This window comes from Antedon mediterranea, chromosome 11, assembly GCF_964355755.1.
Source record: "Antedon mediterranea chromosome 11, ecAntMedi1.1, whole genome shotgun sequence".
NCBI lineage: Eukaryota > Metazoa > Echinodermata > Crinoidea > Comatulida > Antedonidae > Antedon > Antedon mediterranea.
This window is the reverse complement of record NC_092680.1, coordinates 15357099-15381948: the sequence shown is the minus strand read 5'-3', so window position 1 is coordinate 15381948 and position 24850 is coordinate 15357099. Positions and strand designations below refer to the sequence as shown.

The following is a 24850-nucleotide window of genomic DNA, read 5'->3' as shown; positions in this document are numbered from 1 at the left end:
GATGTAGTAATATTGTGCGATAGCAACCATTTATTCTAATTGTTAAATAGAATGTAGTTGGTCATACGCGGCGGGTGATTTCTACTACCGTATATCTGGAGGTAGATGCTATGGTTTCGTCCGTTGTCGTATGCAGACACGAAACTGCACCGTATGTTATCGCTTGACATGATACCGTACAAGAATCCTGCATACACAATTAATGAGACAATGTACCGATGACCTACCTTTAATTATAATTTGCAATGTTGACCAGAATGCCTATTTTTTTAAACCAGTATTGAAAAATAATTCTTGTTTCATTTCCATTCATTTGAAACTTTTATCTACATCTTGTATCAGTTCGTTGTATTGTTTATATTACTAAGTGTAAACGAGCTATGATTTGTGTTCTGTGTATAGATTAACGAGAGTGATGACAACGTCACTGGTGGATAATTAATGATCAGTTTCAACGACATAACTGATGAGTTCACGTTGACCTCTGACTTTTTTACACCAATATGCCAACAATAATATACTTGCACATTTTAGAGTAATCATTCATAGATTTTTTATCAAACATGAGGAAGATGTAAAGCAATTCCCGTAATAATAATAACATACATACATGCAGCAGATGCTGTATTCACTTTTGCACATTTTATAGAAATGTCATAACTAAATATATCTTTAAAGTACGATAGTGTTGTAAATTTACATTTAAAGTAAAATTCCATCTACTAATGACCAACAACAAAATGTTTTAGTAATTGTGTTTATCTTATCACTAATTTCTGACTTTAAAAAACAGTGGGGGGGGGGGGGATATAGCCTAGGCCCTATATATGTCTATAAGCAATATAATACGTATAGCCACTGTAGCTAATTTCACCATAATATAAAGGCTGTACCCTAATTTTACAAACTAATTGTTGTTTGATTTAGGCTATAGATGTTGTCTTAATAATTGCATCCATGGGAGTTTTCTAATGGATATATTAGATTCTTAAAATAAAGATACCTAATTAGATGTATACGGGTGGTCTGTGAAATATATATATAATCTTCTGCTTTAGGCCGACCGAACAAATTGCTACATTCCAAAAGGGTTTAAAAGGTATTTTGTGCATTTATTTAATCTCCTTTGAGAGCGTTTTAGAGAATTGCCTAAAGTAAAACGACGATATTCATCACTAGAAGAATACATGTAAAAGTTGGTGAATTCAGTGAAGAGTGTAATCTGCCTCTTCCCTGATGAGTCCGATTATCATGTACGATATTGATACAGTTCAATTGTTTTGAAGTACTAGGAAACTGAAGTTCAACTTGTACGCAATTATTATTCAATGTTTAGAGAAAACGTCACCATAATGGACGTTTTCATTGGCTAATACTTTTCGTCGTCTCAATTAAGATGGCTTTTAGAGAGTTACCTTCAAATATTTCGTCTAGAATTCATTCATTAAAGTGTAATTTCAAGCATGTTTCGATATGTCTTGTTTGTCTTTTGTATTACTAGCCTATGCAAACTAATTAGGCCTACTAGAGGAATCAACGTGATGATTGGTAAGTAAACCATTCCAAACTAATTAGTTAACTAGTAGGCCTAAATAATAAAATAGTAATTTAGCATATCATAAATTTTAATAAATCTAATAACATTTGAATATTTAGCCTATAAATTATATTAGTTAATAGTAATTAGTATATTTAGCGTATTATATATTTTAACTAATATTCGTATATTTTGCCATGCAGTAATTACTTAATAAGTAATAAGAGATAGTAATAGTAAACCACGTAAAGAAGACTATCTTGAAAAGCCCATCCGAAAATCCTTAACAAGAAGCCCATGGGATTAAAAAAAAACTTTTACGGTATATTTGTAAAACGAAATCCATGTTTGAGAATGACTTAATTATTATGCCCATGTGCTGGACACTAGGACGAACTTATGAAGCAAACACCACTTTTTACTGTATCATGGACTGACTGTTTTCGGACATGACGTGTATTTTGCTAATGAAAGAATATAGGTCACGAATGCAATGTTATAATTTAAAAAATAATCATCTAGGCCTATTTCCTATCGTTACTATTTGAGAAAAAATACGTACAATTTAAACGAAATTCTGAACTTCAGACACAGACAGTGGACAATTAAAAGTGGAACACATTAAAAAAAAGTTGCTATTGTTTAGGTATATAAGGTAATGAATAAAACAGGTATCCAACAAAGTTCAAAACTTAAAAGAATATGTGAATTTAGAAGAACAACGGAAAAAATAAATTCTTAAAATAAAACGCAGAAACTAAATTCTAAAATATAATTATTGTAAGTATTAACGTTTAACTGGTGGTTTTATCTACGGGAGACATTTGAAAGGTAACACGCATGAACAGTAATTTTCCAGGTCAGTCCCCACCCACATGTTCCAGCTTAATGGGGGACGCACGACACAACGTGACGTCATTGTAACTGGGACAGTGTAAACTTTAACCTTCCCAGTAGAGAAACTACTTTTGATATGAACAGGTTTGCATCCGGCTATATTTCTACATGCATTCCACGATCATAAACGTTATCATATAAATGTCTTAATGATAAAATTATTTCCTTTGATAATTCGTATCAGAGACCGCTCCCTATGGTTGTATCACACTGTAATTGTTGAACTAGATTACATTACTATGTAGATGTTAAGTTGGACTGGGTTTTCTTGAAATTCCTTCCGTCTAGCCTTTAAACAGGTGTCCACCACTTCTTCTCAGATGGGTCCCGTAATTACAACATTGAGTTATATCAACTCGTTGGCCTGCGCTAAAATTAAGAACAAAATAAGGATGCTGCGTACTTGTTTTAAGGCTTGTTGGCACATTAAATAGCAGTACTTGTTGAACTTGACGATTGCCCGGTAGTAATAGTAGTATTCAAGATCGATGGTGCCCATATTTGAACCTCATGCGGCCTGGGATTTATGCATTTACTATGCTTTGACTCGGTTTTTATGCATATGTCGTAGATTGCAAACATTAGAAATAAGTATAAGTACGCTTAACGCATATATTATTGTAATTTGACAAATCGCCCTCGAACATTTCAGTCTTACGCTGAGCATCCTAAACTTAACGTATATATTATTGAATTTCAATAATACAAAGAAGTGAAATAAATAATATTGTGTGTCATGTTTTCTGTGATAAATGCTATGATAAGGCTGTGTGTCGGGAATAGAATACTGTAAAGTATCATTATACACGAAGGTTAAATCAGTTAAAATTGTAGTATGGCACAGCACCGTACATTACTTATTGTGATAATAAGGATCATTGCCGATTGATGAGGAGAGACTACTCCTGCGACACGTCACATTTACACTATAGTAAAATACATTGTGGCTCATGGTTATTAGGGAGGTTTCGCAATCTTACGAATACGATAACGAACGGATACGTCACGCACACGTATTCGTTTTCGTAAGCCATAAAAAATCTGTTTCGCATGGCAACGAAATATCGAGGCGCGTCCAAAATATGACTGCGGTAAATTTGAGCGAAGCGCAGGTACGTGTTGCTTGATGCTTGGCTGCCTAGGCCTAGCGTAACATCAAAGCGAGTGAGGACTTTAAAAACTGCTATTTATCTAAATTGACCTGGCATTTTAGTAAATTACTTTAGTAAATTACTTTCAATAAATCTATAATTATATTATAATCATGAATCATTCCTAATTCAAATGCAAAATGTGCAAAATAGATCAAAAACTATACTCGTTTATAGTTACGAATACGACTGGTGATATTCGTCAACACGAATACGCTTTACGAATATGAAATGGGGATCAGCTCAAAAGTTTTACAAATGTATGACGTATCCGTTTTCGTTATCGTATTCGTAAGGTTGCGAAACCTCCCTATTAACAATTAAAAATATACTGAAACTACAGAGGAAAACAAAACAAACAAAATTTCATTTGCAAGACGTCTGCGATGGGAACGGATGGACTAAGGCCTATTGTAGTTTATATAAACCAATGACGGCATATGCCTTGCCTTGCACCCTCTACCCAGGTCATTAGCGTACCACGGTTTCATAAACCCCGGGTAGTATCGGCCAATAAATGTATTTTCTTCTTTTTTGATAAAGACAAGGACAACAGTATATGTATCATTCACCATCTTTAATTGTCCTCTTTTTCTATGTTATTGTTAACTATGAACCTATACACGCAAGGCTGTAATTGCACAAAAAAAAATGTTTATAGCTTTACTGCATTTAGGCACGCGAAGTTTAACCAAATCTACGCATGCGCAATGATAACATTGTGGTCTAGGTGAAATTTATATGTGCACGACCTACATCTACTGAACCAAGTATTAATCTTAATGTGAACAGAATAGCCGACTATGAGCAGAATTAATGTTCGACACAAGGGACATAATCCTGTCGTAGTACTCAAGGGAATTCGTCCTGGTGTCTTGTAGGCCTATCTAACCATTGAAGAGTATCATGGCTATGTTATTATCGTTATGAATGATGATGATGATAAAAGTAATTCCGCATGAAATCTTTACTTTTCGAAACAACTCCAAGTCTATGCTACTAATTAAGGGTGAATTAGTAGACCGACCTAATTCTATATAATCAGACTGTAGGCCTAGAAATTTAAATGTACGTACATTATACTTATGTGACTGATTATGTCAATCAGAAACAAAGCAAGAATAGGCCTAAATAAAAAAAATCACATTCAATCCTCTCTTTGTTGATAATTTGTTCGTTTTAGTCCTATTTGTACTGACTTTATTTTTCCTACATTCAATCCCACGTTCACGTTGACTTACAACGTTCATTCACTGTTCTTGTGGTTTGGCCAGTGTTGTTACATACAATAAAATGAGCATTATTTATGTAAAAGATTGAACTCAGTCTTTCAACAACTTAATCACGGAGGTGCAATGGTTGAATATTGCAATTATAAAGCGAGCACTTAATAACCACAGATGCTTGAATAGACCACCAAAACTGCACAGGAAAATGTGGTTTGGTCGTGATTGTTTACGTTACATAATTTGGAAATTGCAGATATCTACAAACATCTACAGACCAATGCTTCTTACTTAACATTACTTCATGTGTACGTATCATAATACAAGTAATGAAATATTTTTTTACATTACTAATTTCTAATATACAGGTGAAATATTCGGTGATGAGGCGACCAAAGACGAATACTATTTTATCATGACAAACGCCCTCTCTCATAGTGATCGTGATCTTGCTGCTAACGGAAACAAACTTACATTAGACTACAAAATCGCTCAATTTGAACATTACTGGAAAGCAACCAGTTCTGGTAAATTTACAATTTTTGTTATGTATTCAAAATTATATGATACATGCTACTTAATTACTACTTGTAAAAGTTAAAGTTAACTGGAAACATGCATTCTTTTATGAAAATACTGCGGACATTATAAGATCCTTCAGTTTGTAACATCAATGTATGAGTCAGTTTTATTCTATATTATTTTGTTATAGTTTGTCAATGGATTAAAAACAATAGACCATCAGCGCTTCTTGTAAGTGAAGACATATGTACACATTGTTTAGACATAGCAGCTACATTGGTTGAGGGATCAACTCCAATCTTCAGTATGGACCATGGTAGTCTTGGATCACACGTATTCAACATGCATCCTTCTCCTGAAGACATGAATGAGCTGTTCTTTGATGTTATCTCTCACTACAAATGGAAAGAGCTTTTGGTACTTTTTGACACCCATATGGGTAAGTTGTAGCCTGGTCACAGACGTGGCTGTCCACAAGAGAGCAGTAACATCTTGAGTAAAGGCCCACGACCAATACGTACACCAACAATTCTCGTTAATGACGTTACCGGTATGTCATTATCTGTCCAGTATATCGCATGCTATTGTGTACTAATAGCATTTAATGAATTATACTGAAATATGCCTTGTTTGTCCATATATCATAATAAATAAGAATATAAATTCTTCTTAAAGATTGGCAAATATTACTCGAAAAAAAAACCCAGATAAATATAAGACATAAACAAAAATTAATATATAGAATTATCACACACATGATTGCACAAAACTTAAAGATGTATTGTCCCCCAAAATCATGAAAAATAAAGATTTTTAAAATCGGACTTTGAATAGGCCATTTTGCAGTATTAATGAAGTTGTTCACTTCCATAAGAAAAAAAACGGGGGAAAAAAATCATTTCACCTATAAAAAGACAAAATAAACTGTTAAATTACCGAAAAAACTCATTGTCTTCCAGACAATTTGACAATTTTTTGCTTTAAATCACATTTTTCTCAGGTAAATAAATTTTTTTCAGACCCAATTTTTTGTGAGAGTGAATAACTATTATGTGACATTAAAATAACATATTCAACAAAAAAATTCTAAAAAAAAATTTTTTTAGGGGGACAATATATCTTTAAGTTTTAAAATGCGGCTATTCCGTGTTTGTTGAACCACCGTAAGAAGAAATATTGCTGTAGTATCTAATCATGCCATGCCAGACTATACATAATTATCTTTATTATCTCTTTATTTAGTATATAGGAATCTGCAACCGTTTCAAAATAAGGCATCTGAACATAACTGGAACTTACAATTTGTTGATGTCGATACGGAATCGTGGGAGGAGATAGTTCTTGAAGGAAACTTTAGAAATATTCTGATTTACTGCGGAACAGAAGAAGTACTGATAAACACATTGATGAGCGTACGTGTTACTCTAAATTTCAATTAAGAATCTCAACATTATTCGTTGATGAACGGCTGATTATAAAATGTTTGAACATTTCAATTCTCCATATCAAATTATTATTTATACCGGGGTACTCATCACGCAAATTCCCGATGAGTGTAACCATTGCCGCGGAGTGCGCATTGCTCACACTCTAACCCCTCATAACTAGGAAACTTAGACATACTATAGATATACTTATGTTTTACATTTCACCTGAAGAGTGCGGCCAGCTACATGCTGGTCGTACGAAACAAATGTGTAGTGATTAAAACAATGAAGTAACCAAGTTTTCTGCTGTTATTTTATTTATTTATAGATATACTATTATGTTTTTCTTATTTCAAGGCTATTCTAATTTTTATCTTTATTTCTTAGTCAATTGACTATGGACTGATGGAAACTGATTATCATTGGATCATTGGAAATCCAGACGTTTATTACAATAGCACACATATTGACAGTCTTCTGGAAATCGACGCCTACGTAACTAGTTTCAAAATGACTGCTGATACGAGTGTGGCTTATTCAACGTACAATTTAGAGTCTCATGGAGAATGGAAGTTCCGACAAAAGCTTGTATTTGATACAATGTTTGCTCTTTCGAAAGCTGTAGAGAGTTACAGGTAATGTAGAAAAAACATTGTAACATAAATATTTAACGAATTCGTTGTCAGTTCACTTGGTGACTCGAGATTGATCACCAAAACGTGACCAAATAAAAAACTCACCACCGGTTTGTTCTTTGTATGTAGCGTGGTACGGCTTTCAAACCAAAAGAGTAGTTTAAAGTGTATTTTTCTTGTTTCTAACTTTAAACCGGTAGGCCTACTTTATTATGTGTATATTAAAGGCCTACAACATACATGTTGGAACATAATGAACACCATTTTCAATTTACGTCATTCATTTCTGCGTATGCGGGGATATTGGCACGTGAATCCTCGCTCCTCCACCGATTTCTAGGTCCAGGCGACGACCGACAATTGACCTGACATAGTTAGGTCGGTGCTCGTTGCATATCGAAGCTCTTTATATTGCATTTTCTTATTGAAGCAAATAATTGCATGCGGTACAGTTTCATTTATATTGGTTTACTATTTTCCAGTAATGATGCCAATAATTTCACTCCCTTTCATTTATATTTGTTGGTTTACTATTTTCCAGTAATGAAATGAAAGGCTCTCCTCATTCGTCAATAGGCCTAACTGGAAATACCATAATGCCAAAATGTGCTGAAGAAGAAGAAGGCTGGAAAATGCCTAGAAATCCACTCGCAGATCATCTTATGAAAGACGTAAGCATAAACATAAATAATTATTCATACTATTATATTTTTAAAAAAAACATTCATTTCCTATTTTGCAACTTGTATACAACCATAACATATGATTTTAGATAACATTCATTTTACCAACTGAATTTCAAATTATTGATAGTTTTTCTATTCTCATGTCGTATTTGAAAGTGGTGAGGTTAACTTCGTTACATAAGACATTATGTAAATACAATAAATATAGTGTAAATATTTGAATAAATTCATGACTTAACTTGGATGATGCTTTTATTATATAGTTGCAACTGCAAGGCCTTACGGGAAACGTTGCTTTCAACGAGATGGGAAAACGTATAAATTATTCGATATCAATCTTCAGCGGCAAAGGAGGTAGCATGGATTTTCAGGTAAGATTGATTGTTATTTTCTGGTTTAGTCTGATACAAAAACCTGAATGTTTATCCTAAACAGTGGCGGATTCAGAGCTAGAGAACCGGACAGGCTTAAGATTAAAAAGTGCTCAACTTAACCTTTAACCGTAGCATTATTTTGCAGAAGTATGAGGGCGCCTATGCTTTTTTCAGTCTATTTTAAGGATAAAACTGTCTTGCGATTTTATCGTCAGTAGAAGATATTTTGTTTGTTCAAATCAAAAAATCAATCAAAACAAAGAAACAAACACTTGCGTTAGGGATGTAATCTGGGGGTCTATATCTTATTTTTGACATTCGTTAGTAAATAATGACATGGTGATATGAAAATTTACATTCATGTGTTATTGTTAATCATTAAATTTATAGCGTGGAGAATGGATTCAAAATCGTCATCAATGGGAGAAATTGTATAACGATGAATTGGATGCTGAAGTTGTCCACCTAAACATTAACTCTATGTGGACAGCTGGAGACCAAGTCTCCATCGGTAGCGTCATGGTAAGTCATTATTGTAAAATTGCACTAATTATCGGTCTTCCCATTCTGACTAAACATCTGGACTAGCTGGTAACTTATTTGAGCCTTATGTAGGATGTTTGCAAGTTCGTCAAAGCAAAGCAATCTAACAGCAACTGTTTATATGTGGCTGCGACGCGATCAGTTTTCCAGACACCGCGCACCGCGTAGAATATGTACATGGTACAGTACTGTTGGTATTTTTCGCAGCCAGACATAAGATCAAAGAACTGTTACGAGTTTCTATCTTGGCAAGACGAGCTTACTGTCCTGTTATTAGATTACCTTGGTAACATTGGGCCTGTATGTAGGGTGCTTGCAAGTTCGTCAAAACGGGTTTTTTCTTTGGCGTTTTATGTGGATGAAGGTTTGCGTTATATTCCTTGTCTATATTTTATGAAATTGCTAGAATTCTAGTTTCTTGATTTTTCTTAGATTTCACCATTTATGATGGAAATTGAACATGACGAAAACAACGAATTTCTGGAAGGTAATGCACGGTATGAAGGATATATTCCAGATCTCATGGCAGAAATGCGTAATGTATTACAAACTGAGGGCATTGACTTTGACTATGAACTTAATGTATACAATGGCGGTTATGGTGACGAGGACAGTAATGAGTGGGCTAGCGTAGTAGTCAACGGGGTTAGTATTACAGTATTTCTCTTTAAGCATATACTAGTAGTATTACTGTTTTCATATTCCTTCACACGTTGTCATCATAATTACCGGCACCACTCCTATCCTTAAGAATCTTCATTGGCTCACAATAAACAACGCTGTGTATATCAATTAATGGCTTTTGCTGACTATTTAGTCAGTTTATTTTCACAATACAATATATCTATGTAATCTCATAGCACACTATGCCGCTCTACGCCCGCTTTTTTCAACCTTAATTGAAAGTTCCATCTCTTGAGCAAAAAAAAACAAAATATATGGTCAGCGTTATATAAATTTCTGTTATCATTATTGTTACCGGTATGTATTGTTTTCATAGGTAATATTACTATTTTATATTTTTGTGCAGGAAATTGACGTTGCTGCTGGCCCGTTAATTATTACTGATAAACGCGAAGAAGTAATTGATTTTACAATACCTTTTGGCGAAAGTCCAGTTCAAATACTAGTAAAGCATCCCAGTTACGTATACAATACTCGAGACTTTAGTTTTGCCTTCCCACTTGGCACTGAAGTATGGTGTGCCAACCTAGTAGCATTATTTCTTGTAGCTTCTTTACTGTGGATCATCAACCGAAATAGCCCATTAGAGTGGAGTAACGCAGCCAGAAAAGAGCAAGTTCATCCAATAAACGAGGAAAATTTTAATTTTAAGAACTGTATATGGTTTTTAACATCAAGTGCATTTCTTCAAAGCTATGACGTATCTCCCCGTTCGCATGCCGGTCGCATTGGAGCAGCAGTGTGGTGGTTGTTTTCGCTCATAATGTTAACATCGTATTTTGCAAATCTTTCAGACTACATGCGCGTTAATAAACAGCAAGCGTTTTATCAGACAGCGCGAGACCTTCTCAGACAGACAGATATTGTTTATGGCTGTGTAGAGGACGGATCTACGTATGCAATGCTAGAAAATTCTCAAACTGGAGATCTCCATTCTATGTTTGAGTACATGTTCACAAGTATAGAGCATCCCTACGTCAGTGACGTTGGAAGTGGTGTCGAAAGGGTTCGTGAAAGCAATGGAAAGTATGCATTTATAGCTGACACGGCTTTAATGTTGAACGCAATTACAGACGAACCATGCAATGTCTATCTTATACCACAGGCTATCGGTACATCAAGATATGGATTAGCTGTACAGTCAGGATCGCCACTTCGAGATCAGCTATCATACGCAATAAGATTATTAAGAGAAAGGAATGTATTAGAAGAATTAAAGGCGAAGTGGCTTCAACCCAAAAGTGAGTGTGATGACAAATTTATTATCTGGAACAATCAGGGATTGTACTCATTAACTATTGTAGATCTGAAGGGTGTTTATTATATTTTGTTTATTGGCATAGCTTTTTCTCTTCTGTTTTTCTTCTTGGAACTAATGTGTTATATGTTGCTTCATTATCCACGCCATTTTTCAATAATTCCATCAAGAGAAAGGCAGCCATTTAATGGCAGAGGTCACTCCGTAGGAAATGGGCGTAGTAACGAAACAAATGTGTACGAGCAAACAGAAGCAACAACAACAAAACTAAAAGAATGGTTATAGTAAATTTTACATGATCAGTATTAGTATCCACATGACAATCTAACATCAGGATGCTGAGCTTCGGAAATCAAATAGTTTATCTGTGGCTGCGACACGATCAGTTCCACTACGAAAACTTATTTTCAATTCAGTTAGTATTTAGGACTGTTACGAGTTCCTAGGCAAGGCGAGCTCAACGTTCTGTTGTTAGATTACCTTAGTATCAACAAATGATGTATGTCTTGATAAACACTCTTATTTATAAAGAAGGCGTGTTTATATAGAATGCAATTTAAATGTTTAGTATGTGCTTTTATAATATACAATGCTTTGTACCAATGAAAACAAGTTAAGTAAGAATGTTTAAAGTAGGCCCTCTATGTTTTTACTGCTAGTAAACTAACTAAAAGTATCGTTAGACTTAGTAAAACAGACGTTGTCTGATGATTAATAACAGCCTTAAACTGTTGGACAGTGAAATGACGAATACGGTATTTTCTATCGACGGTTTTCAAGTTATGTGTTGTTTAGTCGTTGTAGCTTAAATTTAATTGTGACTATTTTATTTTCAGAAGAATCGATTTTAATTATTGTTTTTGACAATTCTGTCGATATTATATATTAAGATATTTATATAAAATATATTAGTTTTTAACTCTGCCTGGCCCTAAGATGATAAACATTATTTATTTAACGAATCTATGCTTATTCATAGCATGTGGATTATTTATCTTAAAACTAAATTTAAAAAAAACTAAAAGAAAAAGAACACCTTTTCAGTCAATAAATAGCCTGGCCTGTTAATAACAACACGTACAAGATACTAGATCACATCCTTCATAGCGTTTTTAGCACTAATATTAACGTCAAACAATGTAAACAAAATAATACAATTGTATTTATAGTGATAATTTTATTAGGCCTATATACATTATAGTCTGACTCGATCTTTGATTCGATATAAACGTTGTTAACTAAAGAAAATAATTATACTAGACCTAACAGATTGATGCATGTACCTAGTAAGGTTTAATTTCGAAAGTCTGGAATTCAATTATTATTTCCTATTTCATTTTTGTATGTAAACATTTGTATTCTTAAATCGATGTGATTTGACATTAATACCGGTTCGTATATTACACGTTCCATAATTAGACCATAAGAAATAATGTGTGTAGCGCCCCCTTTTTAAAAGTGTATTTTGATAGCTTTTCTGTAACTACATTTTTAAATATATTTTTTAACGTAGTAGAATAAATATGTTAATTACTGCTAAATTATCTATATAAGGCTTACCATATATATATTATAGATATTATTGTTTATTTTAGGCATATAATATCTGTATATTTATGTTAAAAACCTATCAACAACTCAATAATTGTCGTCTGCGCATATCGAGAAAAAAGCATCACCTCATTAGTGGGTGGAGCCTTAGCTGGTAAGCTCTGACCTGTTTTTGTCAGATTAAGCGTCATCACAGGAATTCATCATTAATACCATTTTCAAACAATCAATAGACCCTTATAAGGTTGAACAACAATTCTACATATTGAAGGACATAGGCCGATCATTCTTTTCCATTTCAAAAGCCAATTCGCTATTGTTCCTTTTCTTTGTGACCTCCGAGGTAGAATTGATGGCTTAGTCGTAGACCCGGATCACAAGAACAGAATAACAATCATCTCTATTCAAGCGATTTCTACTTTCAATATAGTACAGAAAACAGTTTGGCGTCGAACGCCATCTTGTATTCTCCATATTTCCGCGGTGCAACTAATAAATATATCGAAATTTATAGCTACAATATAACTGAAATATCATGGCGATGAAAGTGGCGCTTGTGTTGCTTCTCTCCATCGGAGTCCAACAAGTGGCTTTAGCTCTCGAGTTGAAAATGGGTAAGTTTCATTTTCTATTTTTTTTACGTACCAATAGATTATTAATTTTTTTTAATGAAATGTAATTCATTGGTTTTATCATTGTCATTACAAGTAAGTATTGATGGTTGGTGGATGGTAACATACATTTGATATACCAGTCGCTTACAGAATAATATGTCGATACTAAAATATAATTAACTAAGGTTAATGTTGTGTATCCAATGTTATGCGTGTGTTAGCTTGTTCTGTAACAATTAATCTTTTTTTGCTCATAAAATAAGTAATATAATTACTAATTATGTTTGCGTATATTTGAAATGTTTACAAAACAAATGTAATCATACCGTACGTTATACATTAAATGTCTCCGATCCCGGGCATGGAGTTTCCGGAGAACGCGCGACTTTTACTTTCCATTTTTTGTGGCTGGAAAGCGTCACATTTCGTTAGGCGCCGTACTCATATTTCTAATTTATTAGCCTGTAATTCACTACGTATATACATTTTAATGGAAGTCTCATTGAGGTGTAGAAGGCGTGCTGAAAGAGTATACTGTATTGTATATAAGGAAACACATTCTTTGTCGATGGCGTAATGGACTTCTCACAACTATTCATTATCTACCACAATTAAAAACAAATCAATTAACGCTACATATTCAGAACGAAAACAAAAGATCGAAACAAACTCATGCATCATTCGTTAATATATGCAGGGACACGTCTATGGGTACTAACTACACTACCTTTAAGTTTAATTATGCTAATGAAACTAATCGAGTGGCCTTAGTGCCCATTTACACAAAAGATAAAATTACATTTTTGAACTACAGTAATACCAACCAGTATAGTTAACCCTCATAGATCAACATTAATCATATTTAAACATGTCAAGAAACACAAGTAAGGTTGGCGGTTCACGATATAATTTCCTGAAAAAGAAGTTAAATGGTATTATGAGAATTTATTAAAAACGAGAATAGATCCTCAAAACAGCATGTCACTGTATTTAAAAATATGGTACAAGAAGGGGCTTTGAATCATTTGTGCGTGCATTGAGCTGAGTTTGACAGATATTTCAATAAATCTAACTATCCAACTCTAAAACTAAAAACATTGTTTTATTTTTAAAACTTTAATATTTTAATCAATTCAGATCTAAATTAATAATGTGTTATTATCACAAATAAGGGCGCCCTCCAAACTATCACAGTAGGTGATTGGAAATGTATCGGGTTTATGAGTCATAAATTCCTAATACTTTCACAACACAATAATGTCTTTTGTTGGCCGTTGATGAGGCTAATCCACCTATAGAATTATTCATTGACAATATTGTGATTAACCCCGTGTAAAATGAGATTCATCACCAATTGTACAAACTCGTTTCTGCTTTCTGAAGTCACTTATATTATTTTAAATATAGACATTTTGACGCCAATTAGGAAATGTTTGCCTGATCCACAAAGGAAGTCAATTCCTTCCACCCGGTGAGAATTTCAGAACACCTATTAAAATTTCAAAAACCCTGGTGATCAGATCTTGTTAATGAATATTATTTCTGTTTGTTCCGTTGTGAATCTGAAAATATCATTTGTTATTTTGGAGTTTATACCCGTATGTCCTAATTTACTTGAGACACACATCGTGGGTCATGGGTCAAGTTCTGAGGTAATAAATCAAACGCTTTCAGACGGACTGGTGCCTTTCATCTACATTTTGTTTTCATTTTTTGTTTGCAAACAAATTCCTATAGACTTTCTCACATAGTATTGCTTTATTACTCTTTATAAATTAATTAATTAAATTAAATTAATTAATTCTCAGTTTCAACACTTTGACTGAAATTGCCATGCCAGTGTACCTGTACAATAAGTAAACTGTGTACCTGGATTACAATGATGAGACATATATAACTGCAGCAAATAAAAAACCTCGTTAACAATATACAAGCTCCGTCGTCTCTCGAAATTCTAGCTCAAAATAAATAAAAGCAATTATTTCGTAATCCTCAGGCATGTTTCGAAAACAAAAAGGTACCTCTGTGGCTCTTAATAATATTGCAAAGAAAAAGCTCCACCACCATTGAGGATCGTAAATCAACCGATTTGAATTCAAAGGGTCGGAACAGAGGCCCAGCCTTCGAACAATACCTTTTCAAATAAAATCATTCACAGGTGCACTAGCGTTATATATCAAATAGCCCCAGAGATTTAAAAATGTGAAAAAACAAATTCTTTCATCGATCGTACGATGTTTAGTAACCAACAGCCCACTTGAAATTTAAATTCTAAAGTTTAATGTTCATGTTTTTGCGACCATCTCGCATAATGGAACGTCAAGCTGTCATTTTAGATATCATGTTAAACCTGGTTAAAGTTAAACATATACATTATTTCGGAATAATTTGTGGGTTTGCGTCCCATATTTACAAGTGAAAAGTACTTGAATTACACGATGATTGTAATTAATCAAATGGTAATTATGGTGATTGGACGTTGGGGAGTGAATGACAATGACCTTATTCTCAAAATACAGTCTGCAGGAGGAAGTTAACGTGTAAATGCAGGGTTGTAACAACTCTCTGGTAAATGATTGTAATGAAACAGCGATCAATGCCTATCAGTATCCCTCCATTTACTCAGTAAGCCTCGGTTTCTTTACTGTAAATATTATTTTCACTTAGTCAGTCAGGCAGATGATTCAACGGTTAAATGAAGCTTTGTCTCCTTCGTTTTAGAATTCTTGTCCCGTATAAAAAAGTGGAATATTTCGTAGAGTAGAGAGAATACTGTCGGTATTCTGCAATTTGAGCACAATAACCATGTTTTTTAGGCCTATGCAGGCCTATCATTACAAATATTCCAAACACTACATCCAATTCAGGCTATGAACATTTAAGTGTACTGTACATGAATATTTAAATATGCTACATAGAACTTCTACTGTTATATTCAGCTATAAGAAATATCGATTTTCAAACAACGACTAACTATTCAAATACCTGTTACTGAAATTTCCTATTGTAAACGCATGTTAGGTTTTTATTGTGTTTTAACAAAGGATGTGTTCAGTAGGCTACTGTATTGTAAGTGATTTCGTCTTATATGCAGCTCATTTGCATTATTGTTGTACACTGCCATTAAAAAAAAATATGTTAATTTGAAGACATGATGATTAATAAGGGCGTTTACGCGAAAACACAATACCATTGTTCCATTGTTTTGTGTAGAATATTTTAATAGCAGCAATCAAATGATTAAATGGTCCAACAGGTCCACTAATTACACAGCGTATCGCGGGCAGGGAAGAGTAACATTTTACTCCAGATATTGTTCTACTTTTCATGTCTAATTTCGTAATACATATTTAATTTAGGTAAACCCATATTCAACCCATATACGCCTATACAGATTATAATAAAAATAATAGGTTAAATACCGGTACCGTTGTATTTGAATATTAATAAAACAAAATTAGGCCTAGAATTAATAATGATAATAGTAATTTAAAACAAAATATTATATAATTATTGATAACGAATATTGAATATTATAGAGAATATTTTTAACATAAAAATGAAATGAAAATATTCTGGTATGAGTTTTATCTACCGTACAATATTACACGTTTTAAACGGAATCTTCGACATTAGTGTATTATATCCAACGGGGGTAAGTTGGATGATCGAGCCGGTCTAGAGAAATATTTGTTTGCTTCTCAATAAGTATTGATATCATAAATTTAATCAAATAAAAACTGGTTAATTAAACATTTCAATTATAACATATAGGCCATGTGTGATATTCTTATAACATTTTATAATTTCGTGTTTTTGTAGCTGCTATTCTTGGAGAACGAACAGGTAGCGCAGATGGCGAGTACGATCAAATTCTGCGTGATGCTCTGGAGCATGTTGAAGACGATGAAGATTTTCTGGGGCGTGATACTATCAGATTAGATCTGCAAAGACAAACATACGGCTCTTATTGGCAGTCTCTTGTTTACGGTAAGATATCTCTTAAATCCTCGTTATAGGATGACCGATTGAGATTGTTATATTTAAAATAAATCACTGTCAGACAATAAAAGAACAGTACTAATCAGTAGGCCTACAGTAATATTTGAATGTACAATGTCTCGAGTAAACCTAAATAAAATATAATACTGTAACTAGTGATCTGTATTCTCCTTTCACCCACAATTAACCTAACCTACGTTAGTCAAACTTTAGCCTAAACATCACCGTCATGCATTAATCCTAAATCTGGACTAAGGTTGGATGTGGGTAAATATACAATGATATGTGTACTAGTATACCACAAATTTCAAATTGTAATATGCCGTTTCATTTGTTGCCTTTTCAGTTTGTTCTGGATCAGTCGTAGGCCGGGGAATAACTTCTCTGGTCCTTCCGGAAGATGTCTGCGAAGATTGCGATGACTTGTCAAACACCATCACTTACGCAACTGGGCCCATTATTAACCTTGATCCAGGTAGTTTGGGATCGGAAGCTATAAAGATGTACCCATCACCAGAAGATGTCAATTCTTTGCTTGTAGACATGCTGCAATATTTTAAATGGGTAGATTTTATAATACTCTACGACAACGGTAAAAGTAAGTAGGCCTATACAGTAGTATATCTGATATAATTTTACTTAAATTTCTTGAATTATATTCAAGAAGAAATTTTAAAATCCATATAACATTAGGCCTATAAGGTATAACATTTAAAAACATTTTCATCTGGTTTCGATTTAGTAATGAGACAGAGTTCATAAATTGTACACCAGTAAAATAACTGTTTTTGCCAGGTACAGTAATTTATTTTACTGGTTTACAATTCATGAATTCTATCTCATAAAGGTATAACATTATTTTATGTTCTATGTGGTTTTAATCTGTAGAAAATAACTAAAGTGGGATGTGTCAGTGTGACCATAGAGAAAATTTGTCTCTATGATGTTATCATGGAGTAACACATCACTTATGTTATTTATTTGTCGAAAATAATTAAATCATAGAGTAACACATTATTATTTTCTTTTAGTTGTCGAAAATTTGTCGCCATTGCTAGCTGGAGCAAGAGACTACGGCTGGAACATTCGTCTATTGCCACTTTCAGAAGACTTCCAGGAGACTGCGGATGCCATCAAGCTTGATAGCTTACAAGACGTAAACAATATCATTCTATACACATTTACAGAAGAAGTCGCTTTGAAAGTCATCGAAAAGGTAAATAATATGTCATCTAATAAATAACTTGATACAATCATAGAGGTATAAACCTTCATAATACAATCAAGGCAATCTACGTTCTATTTTTACGTCCTTATCTTAATTCAACCCACCATCAACAGTTAACAACAGGATGGTGGGCTTCGGAGAAAAAATGATTTATCTGTGGCTGCGACAAGATTAGCTCCACGATCCTTGACACCACGCGCCGCGGACAATATTATATAGTAAAGTAGTGTTAGTATTTGTCGGAACCAGACATAAAATAAAAATATACAATGCACAATACAAAAATATGTTTTAATGTCGAAGAAAATGGAATTTTTTTTTAAATTAGAATTTCTTTTACTTTATTCCAAATCATATGTTTTACTTAACAATTTTAAAACAAGTGCTAATATTTATATAACAGATTTTGTTTTTATTTAACACTCATCCCGGCAGTAGTTTTCTATCTCTATTCCACCACTGCTGACATCCCATTCTTTACGGTTAATATATTATATTAACAGTTCTATTGTAATTTCACAGGGCATCGAATATGGAATTGTCACTAAAGGATTTCATTGGATTCTTGCAAATATTGTAAGTACCGTATATAGTATATATTTCATAATAAAATGTAAATGACAAAACACACATATGTAGTACTGCTGTAGAATACCGTACGAGTATATTCCATGTATTATATTGTTTGAAGGTTTACATGGCGAAATCAGTATGTTGATATAGAATTTGCGGTAGGTCTACACCACGTATATTTTAGTTATGAAAACTCAACAGCTCCTTCATTTAAAACATACGACGTACGTTTAACTTTATATCAACACTTTACATGTATTCATATTAATCAAGGGAGAATGATGTTAATTAGATTGTTATACATTGGCATGTTACTGTATTTACCTACAATAGCTTATACCTTGATGTTTCCAGTTATGTATGAAATGCCAATTTTAAAGATGAAGGACTATCATGCTTAGTACTGAAAATAGAATCGGATAAGTGATTAAACATTTTTTTTTCAAATAGGACTTGTTTTTGGAGCGTGGATTTATTGAAGAACTACGGTACACAGATGCATTTATCACAAGGTTCAATATGAATGAGACGGACGGTAGTCTTTCAACAACCACTACCAAACAGCGTACAAAATACGAATTCCGACAGCGATTGGCTTTTGACTCCGCTCTTGCCACGGGTCATGCTTTGAAGATGTTCGGGTACGTTCATACACCCTATTCAAACTGTTATACAAATCATTAATTTAAGTCGGTTATCAATATTTAAATTCTCTGGCTAATTTCTTGAACGTTTTGCTTATCTATATTGTCTTCAGTAATTGTCCTATACATTTTAATATCGTGATTTCTTATGCAGACAAGACAATGGAGGATTCGATAATGGCAGTCCATTTGTAGACGAGAGCAATAACGTACGTGTGAACATGAAACGGTGTGATTCAGAAGAGGAAAGTTCAGTTCTGATGGATTACTTTAGCAAGGTATGTACGATGGTTTGTAAACTACCTACTGCGCGGTTAATTTGAGTGATGGAGGAGACAGGTCTCCCAATTTGTTTAGGAGAAGACTTTGCGTCGGCAACAATCGCCTAAAATCAGCATCTGATTCCATTGTGCTCTATCTGGTTTGGTTTTAAATTATATGTTTGAGATTTTTAATTCATGGTGGTTTTCAAAATCGTCCGATTAGATATTATCACCGTACTGGACACAAAGTACAAAACTTAAGCGATTACATTATTTTCAGGTTGATTTTAAAGGAATGTCTGGTCGTGTAGCATTCGACGAGCAAGGAAGTAGAAAAAACTATAGGATATCCATCACCAGTGGCGTAGGAGATACTCTCCATTTTTGGGTAATTATGCATTTATGTAGTTTGATTTTTTAACATAGGATTTTATCAAGATAATAGCAATTGTGGATATTCTTCATGCAATTACATTTTGTTTTTATTCTAGCGAGGTGAGTGGCTTCAAAATCCCGACTACGATCCATACAATCGCTTCAAACGGGCAACGGACAGGTTTTCTAATCAGCGACTTAGGATGAATCCCTATTTCCAAGCTGAAGACGATCACCTTGTTATTTCAATGGTTGAGGTGAGGAAACGTTCAGTAATAATTTTCTTTCCATTTCATTGAAATACAGAGTAGGGTAACTGGGTAACAGTACTTTGTAAACTGAGCTTTGTCTAATTGACCAAAAAAGTGTGATGTGTTCAAATATGGTAGTGAATGTTGTAGTGATATGACATCATCATGTCCATTATTGGGCACATCACATTTTCTGTCACAAAAAGTTTGATAAAATAAACAGAACTTTAACGATGCTGTTAAAATGTCAATAGTATACTTTGTATGCGTTGTTATTCGATTATGGACATAAACACTCAATAATTATACATAAATGTATCTATATAATAATAATCACTAATATGATAGTCAAATACACTAGTTGCTGACATGTATCTTCCTTGATTTATGTAGGTTGCTCCGTACGTAATGACTAAAAACAAGGAAGAATACATGACTGACGAAGAGAGGAAAAATTTCGAGCAGCAATCGTTTGTTTCACAGTACACCGGGAACGATCGATATGAGGGCTTCCTCCCTGATCTCATGTTATACATCCAAGATGTACTGCAGCGTTCTCTGAACATTGACATAGACTACCGTCTACAGGTGTTTGGCGACGCTGAACGAAACTACGGAACAAAAGACATTGTAACTGGGGAATGGAATGGAATGATGAAAGAGGTTTTGGAAGGGGTAAGTTCGCTATCAATTGTCCTGATAGTATCCTTCACTTGACCATGTATTATTAATTCAAAATGCTTTGTTTTTATATAATTATATATATTTTTTTCTTTCTTCATGTTAGGAAGCAGATGCGGCTGCCGGACCACTAGTTAAGACTAACGAAAGAGAAGCTGATATTGACTTCACAAATGTTTATTTGAAAGGAAAGATTCACCTTCTAGTAAAACATCCTAATAATATTCATGACTACTCCTTCAATGTTATGTACCCGCTTGGCGTTGAAGTTTGGTTCATCACTCTCTTTTCTATGTTCTTTGTTGCTGGTCTACTTTTCCTCTACAACCATTACAATCCGAATGAATGGAGAACGGTTATTGAGCAAGATGGTAAATCATATGAAATCAACGCAGATAACTTCAACATTCGTAACTCAATCTGGTTCGCAGTCAGCACAGTATTCCTGCAGAGTTATGACGCCTCGCCAAGATCACATGCCGGACGCGTTTTGGCAGCATTCTGGTGGATGTTAGCATTGATAACAGTTTTTCTCTACGGCATGCATCTTTCATCGTTTTTAGTATTCAACAAACAGTTTTCACACATCCGAAGCGTTCATGAACTTAACCAGAAAGTGGAGATTGATGTAGGTCTTGTGCAAGACGCGCCTGTATATTCTTACTTGAAGGCATCAGGTGCATCTTCGAACAGAGCACTCTTCAACATGGTAGCAACCACTCAACCTAGTCCCATCGTTCGAAACATCCAAGATGGTATTGAACGTGTTCGTCAGTTAGATGGTGATTACAGCCTTGTCGAAGACCACAATGTACTGAAATTTTTCACAAGAAATAAGCCATGTGATGTTCATATTGGTGAACATACCTTGGATAAGTTCGCCTTTGCTATGGCTACAAAAAGTGGCTCACCCGTAAGGGACCAACTCTCGTATGCTATCAATATGTTAAAATCAAACGGTACCATTGACGATCTGGAAAGTAAGTGGTTATACAGAGAGGGTAAATGCAGTGGTGTGTCTTTCTGGGAAAGAGAAGGACTTTGGTCGCTTACTTTGGTAGACTTACAGGGAGCTTATTATCTTCTTCTGATTGGTATTGGTTGTACATTGACAATGCTTTTTATCGATCTTGTAGCATATCTGCTATGCCCAACTATGTTTCAGACGACGTTAAGAGAACGAAATGACGATCCTCAAGGTGCTCCACAATACGACCCCTACAGGAACTCAGGACAACCTACTAGTCACGGAGCTTCGGAATATTTGTAATAACGTCATGATAGATTATAGTTTTAAGTACAAAACGAAAAAAATTCGGTATTTAGAAAAGATGAATTTGTATAATTAAGAATACACACCCATAAGGTAATATTTGAATAATAACATCAGACATACGGGATGTTATTCCAGATGGTTGTTTTAAATGTAAATATTTAAATGTGATAGTGACTGGTATTTGGGTAAGACTAACAAGGCCTAAAATACTGTAACTAGTCAAGTACCCAAACAACTTTGACGGTGTCGTTCAACCTAGAAAACGGTTCTTCCTGGACCGTTCCAAACATCCCTTCATTTATCCCAAACAATAGACTCAATATTTTGAATTATTGGTTTAGTTATACCATGGTTAGGCCTATACGGTTAAAATTCAACTTGTATTTATGAGATGTACAATATTTGTAATCATTGCTAATATTTAATAAGCATTCCAATTTTATATAGAAAAGTGAAACAAAAATATAATAATCAAACAACTGTTTATTATTTTAGTGTGTTGAGTAAGAAATATAATCGTATTTATTGTAGGCCTACTTTCTTTTTTGGTATAAGGCAGTTATTGCAGTCATGTGTAGGCTAATAATAACATCTATGTCCTACTTTTATTAATTTTACTTTATTGTAAAATTATTATTTTATTACACAGATAAGGTACAGTAACGATTTATTTTTATTAGATATACTGTAAACGGTAGTAAAGTTGATTTTGATTCACTAAATGAATAATCGATAGTTTAGTTCACCTTGGACATTTTTTAGATGTAAACTGTACATTTTTCTGTGACTTTGGCATCCCATACGGTTTTTTTTTACAAATAAATATTTCGTTTGATAAAAGTTGGTATTGATACTGTCTATGTTATTTGTTATTAATTGTGACCATTAAAACTGTACTGGAGTAAATAAGAATAAATAATAAAATTACATGTAACGCGTGTGCACGCAAAAATAAATGTGTAGTACTGTTGATTATTATAACATACAGTGGCCTACTTATTACGCCCAGACTGACGATAGTAGTAGTTAATTATGAAAGTGAAGATATAATTATCATCTGGAAGATAATCAATAATTAATGACGATATAAAGTGAAATGGTAATACAGTACCACATGCGGCTGCCAATACGATTTTGAAACAATAAATAGTTTACAGTAAAACCGTTGATTAACCAGAGCATGGAGGTATAAAACACCTCCACGACCAGAGGATGATAATATATCATCGTGTATGCACTATTCAAATCGCCATAGACTAATTAATATACAGTACAATTAATTTGGAATGACGTAATTTTTATAAATAAAACACCGGTAGAAGTACAGTATTTATGCAAGCCATGTGTGTTTATCTAGAAATTAGAAAAATACATATATCAACTAAACTAATGGCGAAAAACATTTCATCTCATCGTATTTGTCTAAGGGTCTGTTTCTGCTGAAAAAATCAAAATAATCGATTTTTTCCAGTCACCGCAAACCACAAAAATAATCGCGTTGCAATTGAAAATTGCTACGACTTTAATCGGTTATTCAGGTAATCGGTTTTTAAAATCACGTCATCATTCCCCCACAGCGGAGTTCAAGTTATGAAAGGCCGATGAGAGTTGGTTTGTTTTAACATCGTATCGCTGCCTAAAACTCTCACATGTAGGATTAAAAATTACTCTTACGTAAAGCTATATTATTTGTAAAATAAACATCTAGGCCTACTACCGTACCACATACAACAGAATAATGATGTTATATTAATAAGGACACGTCGGCGAACAAAGTTCGTTTCGCCGTTCGTTGGTTCTACCTTCGGCCTGCTAGGCCTATAGGCTATATATTTCTACCGAAACAAGTCAACAGACAACAGGCCTAAAAAATGACATGTAAAACATCGTTAGCCTGGACTGGTGGTATGTAACGGGTGTACTTGTAACACAGAATCCTGGAGTCTCTCGGTATAATTCTCCCCCACTAAATAATACAAATCAAATGTTTAACATTTGATTGTTATTCGGTATACATCGCGATCGTGGTTTTGCTGATCGTCGTCGATATCGCGCAAAACAGCATGCTTTGTTACGTGAATAAGTTTGTCATACTCTAGAGGTCAAAGTGAGGTCAATAATCGCTATTTGTGTTGCAGCTCAAAACTGCTCCGCAATAATCGGTTAAAACAAGAAATAATCGATTAAAACACGCAATGGATTGAGTGTTTTTAATCGGTTATTTTTAATCGGTTATTTTATTTTGCGCCGTTTCTGCTGCCCAAAAATAATCGATTAAAAAAATAAACGGTTAATAATCGATTATTTCTGCTCAGCAGAAACAGGCCCTAAAATAAAAGTCTAAACCACATCACTATAAATACTGTAATGTAATGGTAAATATTATAGCAAAACACAACCTTTTATCGGTGCTTTGTGAGCGGAAACCAACAAGGTCAAGTATTGATTTCGT

The 24850-nt window shown here is 34.0% G+C and overlaps 2 protein-coding genes across 2 annotated transcripts; both read left to right on the top strand.

The window, feature by feature from the left end:
• The first annotated feature begins 4511 nt into the window (after positions 1 to 4511).
• LOC140062009 (glutamate receptor 4-like) lies at positions 4512 to 11757 on the top strand. The gene is made up of 10 exons (XM_072108049.1): positions 4512 to 4533; positions 5180 to 5338; positions 5524 to 5772; positions 6576 to 6745; positions 7148 to 7395; positions 7937 to 8066; positions 8345 to 8452; positions 8846 to 8977; positions 9431 to 9643; positions 10029 to 11757. Exons 1-10 carry the CDS (start codon positions 4512 to 4514, stop codon positions 11223 to 11225), a joined length of 2628 nt encoding a protein of 875 aa, XP_071964150.1. The 3' UTR covers positions 11226 to 11757.
• A 975-nt stretch (positions 11758 to 12732) lies between these two features.
• LOC140062166 (glutamate receptor 2-like) lies at positions 12733 to 23243 on the top strand. Its single transcript, XM_072108247.1, has 11 exons — positions 12733 to 13105; positions 16928 to 17095; positions 17454 to 17705; positions 18139 to 18323; positions 18858 to 18911; positions 19359 to 19549; positions 19707 to 19830; positions 20096 to 20203; positions 20307 to 20447; positions 20835 to 21116; positions 21229 to 23243. The coding sequence occupies exons 1-11, from the start codon at positions 13027 to 13029 to the stop codon at positions 22390 to 22392; spliced, it is 2748 nt and encodes a 915-aa protein (XP_071964348.1). The 5' UTR covers positions 12733 to 13026; the 3' UTR covers positions 22393 to 23243.
• Positions 23244 to 24850: the final 1607 nt, after the last annotated feature.